At 57.4% G+C, this 11,304-nt stretch overlaps 2 protein-coding genes across 8 annotated transcripts in view; one reads left to right on the top strand and one right to left on the bottom strand.

The window, feature by feature from the left end:
- Window positions 1-4,831: 4,831 nt before the first annotated feature.
- The window catches only part of ARHGEF9 (Cdc42 guanine nucleotide exchange factor 9), a 184,793-nt gene continuing 178,320 nt past the window's right edge, over window positions 4,832-11,304 (top strand). For all 7 annotated transcript variants that reach the window (XR_014571914.1, XM_083797095.1, XM_083797091.1 and 4 more), the window contains exon 1: window positions 4,832-4,991. The gene's annotated coding sequence lies outside the window, so the exon portion shown is untranslated. The remainder of the gene's footprint in view (window positions 4,992-11,304) is intronic.
- LOC310880779 (uncharacterized protein) lies at window positions 5,000-10,789 on the bottom strand. Its single transcript, XM_083797107.1, has 2 exons — window positions 6,536-10,789; window positions 5,000-6,404 (listed from the first exon to the last, which is right to left on the bottom strand). Exon 1 carries the CDS (start codon window positions 8,505-8,507, stop codon window positions 7,458-7,460), a length of 1,050 nt encoding a protein of 349 aa, XP_083653233.1. The 5' UTR covers window positions 8,508-10,789; the 3' UTR covers window positions 5,000-6,404; window positions 6,536-7,457.

Below are 11,304 nucleotides of genomic sequence, written 5' to 3'. Positions count from 1 at the left end.
ATTAATCTAGATATCCATCCCGCACAGCATTTGGTTTGTGTTTCGAGTTTTACAATGGTTTAAAGCAGAGAACCTCTTATTTTCTGCACAGGCCCGGGGCCAGGGATGCGGGATGCTGTCCCCTCCGCTCTGACCCATGGTATTGGGCACCCGCTGGTCGCGTCATGCCCTGCAAGCTGCTGCTCCGGCTGCGCCTTCAGAGGCACGTCTGGGTAAGGTCATCGCAAGAAGCCTTAAGGATTGTGTAAGCTGGGGGGGAGCAACGCAGCTTTCCCCCAGGATTGTCCCATCTCTCCCAGAGGGTCTCTGCGGGGAGATCTCAGGGCCGAGCGGTCAGCGGTGCAGGGTCCGGCCGCCTCCTCGAGGAGCTGGGGCTGGAGCCGCCGCTGACACACGGAGCGGAAGGAGGACAGAGGTTGCAGCCTCCCAGGCACCGGCTTTTTATGTATTTCCTCCTGCTCTTGCTTCCGTGTTACCAAAAAAAATAATCAAAAAAAAATCAAATAAATCTTCCGAAGCAGGAAGGATCATGGGTGGAGATCCTGGGGAGACGATCACCCACGTGCTTTAATGCCGGGGTTTTGCGAGATGTTGCAGCTCCTGCTGCTGCGGCAAAAGGCCCCCATTTGCTTCCTGCTCTTCAGCACAGCGGAGTCGTCCCCATAAATGCCAGCCAGGAGTGGAAGAGGACTGAGGTGGGGCCATCCAGCACCTTAGGGAATATCTGAGGCTGGTGCAAGGCCACCTCTGGGTGCTAAGGATCCAGGCATGCCCGGAGTGAAAGCCAACGCGAGGACACGATCGCTAGATGGAGCCCCGGGAGGGGTGGCAGCCCCGGCTGGATATGGGAAGAGTCTCCAGGGTAGGATTAAGGGATGCTTGAAGCCAAAGAAGCATCAAATATGATTAAAGAGTGATTAAGGCTGACTTTGGAAAACACGACTTGAGGAAACAAATGCTGGGAGATAAATAGAGGCGTTTCTTTGCTCACTTGGTGTGGTGAAACGGCTTGAGCTAGAAGGAAAGCAGCAGAGCCTGAGTCTGCCTGATGCAGCCCTGACCTCACAGATGTTGTTTATGAGTTTTGCTATTGTTTTGTTTTGTTTTATTTGTTTGCTGCCTGATTTGCAAAACCCTGGTGCTGGGTCTGTGGGTCATGGGGTGCTGGATGTCCCCACTGGCTGGGGTTTGAGAGAGGAGCTGGAGGGATGGGGTTGGGTGGGAGAAGCCTTTCTGTCCGTGATGCCACATCCCCTGCATGGCCGTGTCAGCGTCTGGCCCACAGCATTGGGTGGAGGAGCTCCCGTCCATCGGCCCTGCGTGGTCCCACGTGGCATCCCAGGAGTTCCTTGCTTCACATGTCCTCCCCAGGGAATGCTGATTTCCTCTTCCTATCCTGGGAGGAGGAAGCAGTTCTCCAGAAGTTCCTTCCCAGGCCCATCTGGCAGGGTCTCTGCTTTCCCAAATGCATCAGAGCTGCTGGGGTGACCCTAAGCTCCCCAGCTCCCATGGAGGGGTGCAGGAGCTCAGGTCTGGGGTATGGCCCCGGCTGCTCCCCACACACCCGGAGCTGGAGCCCGCCACGAGGCTGACAGATCTCAGCACCACCATAAGCAAACTTCTGACCATAAAGGCAGGGCTGGAAGCTGCTGGTCAGTGGCCTCCCATGAGATGCAAGGTATGGGCCTTCCAGAAGGCATCAGGCACCTGGGGGAGCTCCACAAGGCAGGTGGCAGACTCCTTGTTGCTTTCAAGCCTTTTATTGGAAAAATGTCTTCTGCACCAGCCAGCAGAAATCAGCAGGCGATGCTCCATGGCTCAGGCCCAGCAGCAGGATCTGTTCCCGCTGGGTCCCACGTTTGGAAGCAGTGCTGTCTGGAGCGTGCACACTGGGAGGGGTTGGAGCAGAGCTGCTCTGATGGGGTCAGGGGCTCGGCACCGCCTTGCTGTGCACTGTTCCAGGTCCTCTCCATTCCCCTAAGGCGTCAGGAGCAGGAGGAGGATGATGCTGATAAAGAAACGTCCCAGCTCCTTGTGGGGAGGAGGACAGCCCCGCAGCTCGTCCAGGGGCAGGACATGAGACCTGTTTCCCACCTCCACACCTGATGACATTTCCCCATGGGATGCTCGCAGTATTTGCATGCGGGTTTTCCATGGCTGCTGAGTGGATGTGACGCTGTGGGCGCGGGGAGGCCGGATCCTGGGCCGGCCGCGGTGCTCGTCTGCGACGTGCTATTAATAACCCGCTGCCGTGAGGCTGGAGGAAGCGAAGGAAGTGGAGTTAATACGTGGAAACGTGTCCTTGTGTTCCCACTTGCTGCAGCCAGGCCCTGCCTGTCGCTGCCTCCCCTCCCCGGCCCAGGCTGTGGCGGTGCTCAGGGGCCGGGCGCAGCTGCGGAACAGCCCGGTTTGGGGCAAAGCACTGCAGAACAGGGATTTCTAGGTTTCTGGAGATGGTGTTTTTATCTGCTTGGCACCGGGCTGTGTGCTCAGCACCATCTGCGTGGGGCCTGCTGGAGCCTGGCCCACGGTCACCTGAACAAAGGAGCCATGGACTGTGGGGCCGGGCGCTGGAGGAAATGGTGCCCAGCTCCACGCCGGGCGTTGGCTGGTGCCCAGAAGCCAGAAGGAAGCATGTCAGAGTGGGAGAGCTGACTGTGTGTATTTAGGGCACTGGGCAGGCTCCAGATCCGGGTGAATTTGGGGCCTGGGCGTCCTCTGTCATCTGAAATGGTGTGAATTAAGTGTAGTGGGAAAGGGAAGGAGACGAGGAACCGGCTGACTCTGGGTCTTCACGCGCCAAACAACTTTGGGTTTCCAAGGGGACTCTTGGAAGTTAACTCCTTGTCGCTTTTCTTTTTCTCCCCTTCTCATTAGGAGCGGTTACACCCTACAGCAGGGTCTGCAGCATGGCGCCCGCGGGGGCAGAGGTGAGGAGTGAGGGAAGGGACGGTGTTTCGGAGGCCACCACGTCGCCTCCAGACCCAGGGAAATGCCCCAGCATGGCAGCTCGGCTCCACCAGGCCTCGTGTCCGCCTTCGCCGCTCCTCGCAGCCCTTCAGGTCTTTTCCTCCGCTGGTGGGCCTCAGGAAACAGCCAAAGGAGCCTCCATCCGATCCCATCATTTGTTTCTCACCTGGGCTCCTAATTCCCCGTTTGTGACTGGGTTTTCATGGCCTGGCTGTAATTTCTGTCATTTAGCTCTCTGCAGAGCACTAGGGGTAAGTACCTGGGAATGTCCCTGGCAGAATCGGGATTTAAGAGCTTCCCACTGCTTTCTGGAGTGTTTCCTGCAGGTTTTAAGCTCCTTCCAGAAGGACTACAGTTGTGTTCCTGCTCTTGCTGCCTCCGAAGCTCGGCGCGGGTATAGCGGCCATCGCTGATACACAGACGAAGAATGGCACCGTGGGGCTGGGCAGTGAAGCCCAAAAAGGAGAAGGCCAGGGTGGCCCTGATCCAGCTTCCACTGCAATCCACAGAACCAAAATAAAACATTATGTTTAGTGGAAGTGGGCCTGCATTCCCCGTGGGTCGCTTTTCGGAGTCCTGGCCCTTTTGGAGGCCGTCTCCCCTTCAGGAGGCTGAGGGTGCATGAGGCCAGAAGGGCTTTGTGCTGCCTGCACCCCAGCCCAGAGAACATGTTTGGTGCGCGGTGCATCGCTGAGAGGATCGGGGAGGCGGCTGGGAAGCTCCGGGATCACACTGGTGCGTGGCGCGGCTGACACGATGGTTCCAATCCCACTTAATTGTGGGGTCCAATTAATACGCCCCTCTGTAGCGCACACCTGCCCCTCATGGAGAACACTAATACTGTAACTTCACCCAACCATCACTCGCAGTGGAAAAGCACCAATTAAATCCTCTGAACCTTTTCTAATAATGATTTCGTTGCTCCTAAGTACTCTGACTGTTGCATGCAAAGGCTTTGTTGTTGTTGTTTTTATTTAAAAAAGAAGCAATATTTAGCTGTAGGGTCTCTATATGGCCCAGGTGCCGACGGGGAGAGGCGCTGGGTTTGCGGGGTGCAGGCCGTGCCCTCTCTGCGTGCTCAGCCCGCGCTGCTCGGGGACCCCATTGCTCGGGGGGCGGTTTTTGGGGTGCCCGAGCTGCCGATGCGTGGCCGGGGTACAGCCGGGCACCGTTCCCCCACGCGTTTATGGGTCACAACAGGAGCTTTTTGGCGCACGCAGCCGGCCGCCCTCCACACGCTGTTGCCCGGAGGGGGGCCTGGCGCCTGCTCGCTGCCGGCTGAACCCCAGGGGTCCCCCCGGGGGGACGGGGCCCGGGCCCAGCCCCGGCGGGGCGGTGGCGGCGGCCGGCCCGGAGCGGAGCCGCCCCCGCGCTTCCTCCGCGGGCCGCAGCGGGGCCGAGGCCGTCGGGAGGCGCCGCGGGTCTGGGGCGGGGCACACGGGGCCCCTCTCCGGACCCCCCGCTCGCACCCAGCCCGGGACCGCTTCGAGAATAATTTTTCACTTTTTACTCTTATTTTATTTATTTATTTTTGTGCCCCTGCGGCCGGTGCCGGGCGGGCCCCGACGGGACGGGGCTGCGGGGGATGCGCGGGGGCGGCGGAGCCCCGCGGCCCGCCCCGGGCCTCGGCGGGTGCCCCCCGCGTCCCCCTGCCCGAGGGCGGCCCCCGGACCCCGGGGCACCCCCCGGCCCCTCCGGGGCTGCCCGAGCCTCTCCCTGAGCGCTCCCCGGGGTGCCGGGGGGGCCCGCAGGGGGCCGGGGCACGGAGGGGTTTGGGGGGACGGGGGGGGGCGGCGGCCCGGGGCAGTGCATGGCACGGGCACCCTCCCTTCCACCCCCCTCCCTTCCATCCCGCCCTTTTACCACTTTTTAATTTTTTTTTTTTTTACTTGGAATAACTCGCACTGTCACTTTTCAACTTTTAAATTTTTATTTTTATTTTTTGAGGGGTGTTTTAAAACATTTCGGCTCCCGGACAGCAGGGTCAGCGGGACCGTCCAGCAGCGGGGCCATGCTCTGAGGTAAGAGCGGGGCCGGGACGCAGCCCCCCGCGTCTGGGACCCCGAACCGCCCCGGGGGGCGGCGAGCAGAGGGCAGGGAACCCCGGGGTGGTTTAAATCCGATAGTTGGGGAAGGCTGCCCGCTCCCTGCACGGCACCGTGACTGATTGGTTTTGGGGAGGGGGGAAAAAGGTGCCAGCTGTGCCCTGGGGGGCCAGGCCGGCACGGGGGGTGCCCAGTTTGTGGCTCCATCCCAGGGCACCGGCATCGGCAGCTCTTAGTGCGCGGGGCTGCTTGATTTTGGATGTGCTGTGGTTGGCCTGCTTATGTGTCGCGTTAAGGGGTGTAGCTGATGAGCCTGTATGGGTCCAGCTGGGCTCAGGGTACTGAGCTACCACGGTCACGGGTTCACCAACAACGTAACGCGCCCTCACTCCAGTCGCGTTCAATGAGAATATCACGGCTAGGAACAATGCAGTTAAGTGCAATTTATTACAGCAACAGGTACACAGGTTCTTTGGATTGCCGGCGATAACTTACTGTCTGCAAAAGCAAGCTAGCATGCATGACATACACAGGTGCGCAGCCTGGCTATTAACGCGTTGCAAGGCACAAAGACTCTATAGAGATGATGGTATCTTCCCGCATGATGGTATCTTCCCTGTACATTTTATTTAAAATGGGAATATTAGTTTAATTTTCCTAGCCACTTTAGGCAATTACTCCACATTATGTCAGACACAGAACAGCCGTCTGTGGAGCAGAGCCTTGTGTCTCCGCCCGGTGCTGACAGCACTGATTTTCCTTTAAACGACAGATTTATTAGGGCTTTATCTGCTGGGTTATGACCTGCAAACCTGAGCTGTAATTTGCCAGAAGGGGGCATTTTGGAAGAATCGTAAAGAACTTCGGTAGCACGTGGGGTGAGCAGAGCAAAGTCGGCTTGGCCATCAAACAGGTGGCGGTCTTGGGATCGAGGCTTTGCTTTTATTGTCCTCAAATGTTGCTCTGGTGTAGCTGACCGTCTGTGAGAGCCTGACTGGGGTTCTCCCCTGCTCCCCTTCAGGTGCAGGGCTGCCAGCACCCAGCCTGCCGCTGCTGGGTGCCCGGTTCTTCTCAAAACCTGGCCTTATGACACATGTAGTCTGCATATTTTACTACGAGCAGCTTTAAGAGTGGAAGTAATTTTAGGGCTGAAAGTGTAGCAGAAAGGGTTTCTGCTCCTCTTTGAAAAATACTGTGGAAAAATAAACGATGCTGACATTTGCTGAAAGGCGGCGCAAGTGGGGCCGGAGAGGTGCTGGTGGTCAGACACCCGCCGGTGTGTGCACGTGCTTCTCCACCGTGTGCATCCCAAATGTCCTCTCCTGCAGCTGGGCTGGGGGTGGCAGCAGGGCCCTGCCACAGGGCTTTCAGCCCTGTGCTCACGTCGTGCTGCAGGGCAAAAAGACAAAAAGCTCTCGAGCTCAGGCTGTACCTGTGTCCAGGACGCAGGTTTTGTCCGTCCCCATTTTGCTGATAATCCTCCCCATCTCTCCTCAAATCCTCTAACCCAACAGACCTACCTGATACCCAGTTCCTGTTTTGTCTGGGGCAATAGCAGGATTTGGTTTTGCTCACGTCCTAAAACATCTCGCTGTTTTAAAAGGATGATGCAGGCTGCTCGGGATTGCCACTGCACTGGCAACGCTTGGGACCAGCTTTGCGCAGGGTTCACGCTCAGCCCAGCCCCTGCCTTTCTGCTTGGGTTTTTGTTGGGAATCCTCAGCGTTAAGGAGAACTTGGAGTGAAAGCAGGGTCGGTCGGCCACAGTGCCTCACAGCTGCTTCTCGCAGCTTCACCTGGCTCATGGAGCGATACTGAATCACGTAAGGCGGGAAGGACGCCTTGAACCTCTCCGTGCCTCAGTTTCCTATCCGAGCGGCGGAGCGAGCGCTGCACTCCCGTGTTTGCTTCCGCTTTGTTTTCTTCCTGAACTAATCCTTGTGGCTTGGGTGGTTGGCAGCGACAGCCCGTAATTCCCATGCTGCGTGATCCAAGTCACAAAACCCCGCCTGCTCCTCACCCTGCAAACCCCTCTCGCCGTCAACGTGTGATTTTTTTGGGTACAACTCACGTGCCAGCAGCAGGAAGAGGGTTTGAAGGCTCTGAAGCCCGGTGGCGCTCCCCCTTGCTGCAGCGATGCTCTCTTGCTCCTCGCCTTGCCTTTCAAGGCCCTCATCTCCCTGCCACTGGGTTTTCTTCCCCTTTTTGTTGCTGTCCTGAAAGCGGGCGAGCACCAAGCTGCAGCGGGTGGCAGAGCAGAGCCACGTGCCTGCTGTGCCCCTGGATCGAGTGTGGACACTGCTGGGGCTTCTGGGAGCTCCAAGAGCTAGCAGTGGGGCATTGGTTTTGCACACGATAGGCACTTTTGATTAGCACAAGTGAAACAGGGCAGTTTTAAACTCATTAATGGCTCTCCACTGTGCTCAGAGTGTCTCCTTCTGGCTAAGGAGGGGGGTGGCCAGGAGAGGCCGTGGGGCTCTGCCGTCTCCTGCTGGACTTCTCCACTGTCCTCGGGTTGGTTTTAGCCCCAAACCTCCCTGCGCTGCTGCGGCTGACGCCCGCTTTCCCTCCCGTCTCGCTCGCTTTTCCTTGCTCTGCTCTTTCGTCCTTTGCTTGGACTCGTGCTGGAGCGGGGCGAGCGCTGCAGGTGTTGTCACTTCCCCAGCTTAGACCTGGTGGCTTCAGCTGACGTTTCTTGTTGCCTCGCCGTATTTGGGTGCCAAATGGATGCAGCTGGTGCCCTGCGCCCGCAGCAGCTGTGTGACCAACCTGAACCCAGCGTGGAGCCCCCGGGACACCTGCTGGGTGCCGGTACAGACCGGGGGCTGCAGTGCCACTGGGGCCGGCTCCAGGCCAGCCGTGAGTGCAGGCAACCCAGAAGTTGTTTTGGTTTTCCTGATTGGGAACGCGGCGCAGGAGCAGGTAGGGCTCTGGCCACCGGGTAGCAGTGAGGCTGAAATGAATAGGCTTTACACCCCTTCTGAGGGGCGCGCTGTTAAGGGGAAGAAAAACGAGGAAACAAGCTAGTCTCTGAGGGCGAGGTGACGCCTTTCTGAATAGGGGCTGTAGGGCAGGGCTCTGCCCGTTGCCCCCAGGCCCCCGCCGTGGGCAATGCTTCGTGCGGATGCGGTGGCGGGGCAGCACGCCGGGAAGGCGAGGGGAAGCAGGGGACGCTGCAGCCTGATGGAAATGAGCAGACCTCCGGGCGTGCAGCCAGGAAGGGAGCTGGGTTCCTCCAACAGGCTTACCCAGCGCCACCTTTTCGCCCAGGTCTGATGCTGTGAACTGCAGAAAGCAGCCCGGTGCTCGTGGACGGGCTTCTGCAGAAGCACTCTGCTGGAGCAGTTGCTGGCCTTTGCTTCTGAGTTCTCGCTGGTCGAGGTTTTCGTGCTCTGGGTTACTGCGGTGATGACTGCAATAACCCCCAAGGGCAGCCGCTGCCTTCCCGGTCCCCTCCCTGGTCTGTAATTGGTCCCTGTCACTTTTTGCCATCGTAAGTTAAAGCCAAGGGTTTTAATAAACTTTTCTGATGATACGAAGTTGCATTAGATAGAAATGTTTGTGTAAGGTGGAAGTAAATAAATGCATTTCAGGACATAAGCCAACCTGTGTTTGACAGAGCTAGAAGCTCCAGGGTACAGATTATTCCGTAATTACTCATTAACAAACTTCTTGCCTCTTCCCCTGAAGCATTTACCCTTGTCCAGAGCCCAGGAGGAAGCACTGGGTTATGTGGAAGCCCTGCGTGATCCCTGCTGGCATGTTTGTGCTCCTCAACGCTTCGGATTGTAATCAGTAGGTTTTGCACCCGTGAAGAATTAGGGCACTGCCACATTAACTGTCTGTGGTAGATACAGGGAGTCTGCTTGCAGGGTTTCAGGCTTGAACTTTCAGGGTGGAAATTAGTCTATAATCTTTCTGGGCACCTTGCTTTGATTCCTGGAAAGTTTCACTTTTATTTACAGCTACAGCGCGCACACGAACAAGAAGACAGAGCTGGGAACCCACAGCTTTTTGGGGAGCAGCTTTAGCGGAGGCTGCGTGGATCCGCGCAGCGCCGTGGCCAGGGCACGCGGACCTGATGGCTCTTTTCTGTTTGGCACCGGCTGGAAAAGCAAAAGCATCATGTCTCCCTCCAGACGCACCGGTGGAGGCGTGACTTCTGCTGGGAGCAGGAAGGGTCTGCTGATCTGGGGACCGCGTCTGTCTGGTGGTGCTGGAGAAACCCCTCTCAGCGGCATTTCCCTGTTTCTTTAGATCCCCTCTGCTGTGAGGATAAGTGCAGTGCCAGAATGAGTACTGCGGTCACTAGGTCAAGGTTAATACAGGCACCTAAATGGGAAAATTTCGGGAAATCTGTTTTTTTGGGCTGAGGGCAGCTGTCTTCCCTGGCACTCGTGTAGGAGCCGGGGCTGGGCGAGAGGCGGACAGGGCACGCTGCCTGGGATGCGCAGGAGAATTTCCAGAGGCGAAGCAATCTGGGACAAGGTCTGTTTTCCTGCTGTTGGTAATAAACCAGGGCTCATCCTCATGGGGTCCACACATTTCTAGCTGTGAGGTTCTGGGGAGGCCTTGCTCTGAGCTGGGTAAATGACAGCTCGGTTGGGCCTGGGGGCTGTGGAGATGGGCCAGAACCTCACGTTCAGCATCTAACCCAGCTCCCAGATTAGACGCTTAATTCATTTCTCCTTTTTTTTTGCCCCTTTTCTGCTGTTGCATTTAGCAGCTTTTGAGGTTGGGGAAACTGGGAGTTCCTCCCGCTCCCTGCTGGTGGGGTGAGCAGGAAGGTTTAGCACAGCCTTTTTTGGGGGTTAAAAACAAGGCGAACACGGGTGCGTGCCTTTGACACGGGAATCAAAAAGTTTGCATTTAACTGGGCGTGTGGGCACGTCCTTGGCTGCCTCCTTCCCGCTCCCTGGTGCCTGGTTTTGTCACCTGCTCGGCCCGTGGGGCACAGGGGTCGCTGCCCATCGCGCTCCTGCATCCATGCCCTCAGGACCAAAGTGTCTGCCTGCCCCTGTGCTGGGGTAGCTCTGCACAGCCCTTCCCAACAGCCCTGTCTTGCAGGGAGATGGTGTTTGTCACGCCGGCCGCGTTGGGTTTCTTGTTTCCTTGCCGCGAGTGGTTGTGAACTAGCGGCTGTTTGGCTCGTACCTGCGACGGCCTCTGTGCCGTCAGCTGGGCACGCTGCTGTGGGGAGGGGGAGCACACCTCTAGGGAAAGGCGGGGAAGAGCCCAGGAGCTCCTCGAGGCAGTGGAAGATCTCTCTGGCTGCTGTGGGATGTGAGTTTTGCACAGGTTTCCTGCTGGGCAAGCCCATATTCTTAAATACTTCTCCTTATGCACGTCTTTCGCCTCCTCCAGGGGAAGAAGAGGTCACTTTTTCCACTCCGCTGATGGGGACAATGAATCACGACTGGTGTGGGAATGTGCTACTGGGACCAGTAACCCTTGAAAATACCTGCCGCCTGTGTCCCTGCCGCCTGTATCCCCGTGTCTCCAGGCATTTTGCAGCCCAGGCGCCGTGTGTTGGGCATGAGCACAGTGCAGCCAGCGCTCCTCTGATGTTTCTTAAGTGGGGTGGGCAGGGAGGATTGGCTCCTTTCAGAGGTTTTAGTTCAAGGGAGTGATTCGGTGTGCATGTGGGACAGCCAGTCATTTCGCTACAGGAAGGAAGGCGTCAGCCCATAGCAAAGATCCAGCGTACGCTCCTAAGGAGCCAAGGAGAAGGCACAGCGCTGGGATGACACCCAGAAAACTCCGCAGATTTTGCAAACTGTCTTTCTTTTCTTTTCAAAGGCGGTGTGTTGCTGCAGTTGCGTTTCAATGCACCGCTCGCTTGGGGCTTGCTGTTGTGAAGGTCCAGAGCTGTGGCCAGGGTGTCCTGGCTGCTCCGTGCTGGCTGAACGCTGTGACGTGTTCAGCCAGGTTGGCTCTGTGTGGTGCTAGCTGGCAAACTGGCGTGGTGCCTTTTTGCACAACAGCAACGTTTGTATGTGCACGCCGTGCAAGTTCCTGCAAAAAATGCAGGCTGCCTGCTTGTGGTCCCAAACCATGCCTGCTTTGGGCTGTGGGGGAAGATGGATTTTTTAGTACGTTGCTGGCCGTAGCAATAAATTCACTTGCTGTGGTTGAAAGGGAGTTATAGGGGAGACCTAAAAGAATATAGAGAAGTATGAAATAAAAGGATGCCTAGTGCTTGGACCAAAATCCCCAGGTCCTCGCAGAAAGGGTCAGGCTTTGTTCCACAAGTGGTGACAAAAAGAAACTTTAGCTGCTCCTGCTCAGC

The sequence above is a fragment of the Anser anser genome (assembly GCF_964211835.1).
Source record: "Anser anser genome assembly, chromosome: 13".
In the NCBI taxonomy this organism is placed as follows: Eukaryota; Metazoa; Chordata; class Aves; order Anseriformes; family Anatidae; genus Anser; species Anser anser.
The sequence above is the reverse complement of the archived record's forward strand: the minus strand, read 5'-3'. Positions and strand labels throughout refer to the sequence as shown.

Bases quoted from the DNA above. Each gene is read 5' to 3' on its own strand.
- LOC310880779 (XM_083797107.1), bottom strand. From the start codon at position 8,507: ATGGCAAAAAGTGACAGGGACCAATTACAGACCAGGGAGGGGACCGGG.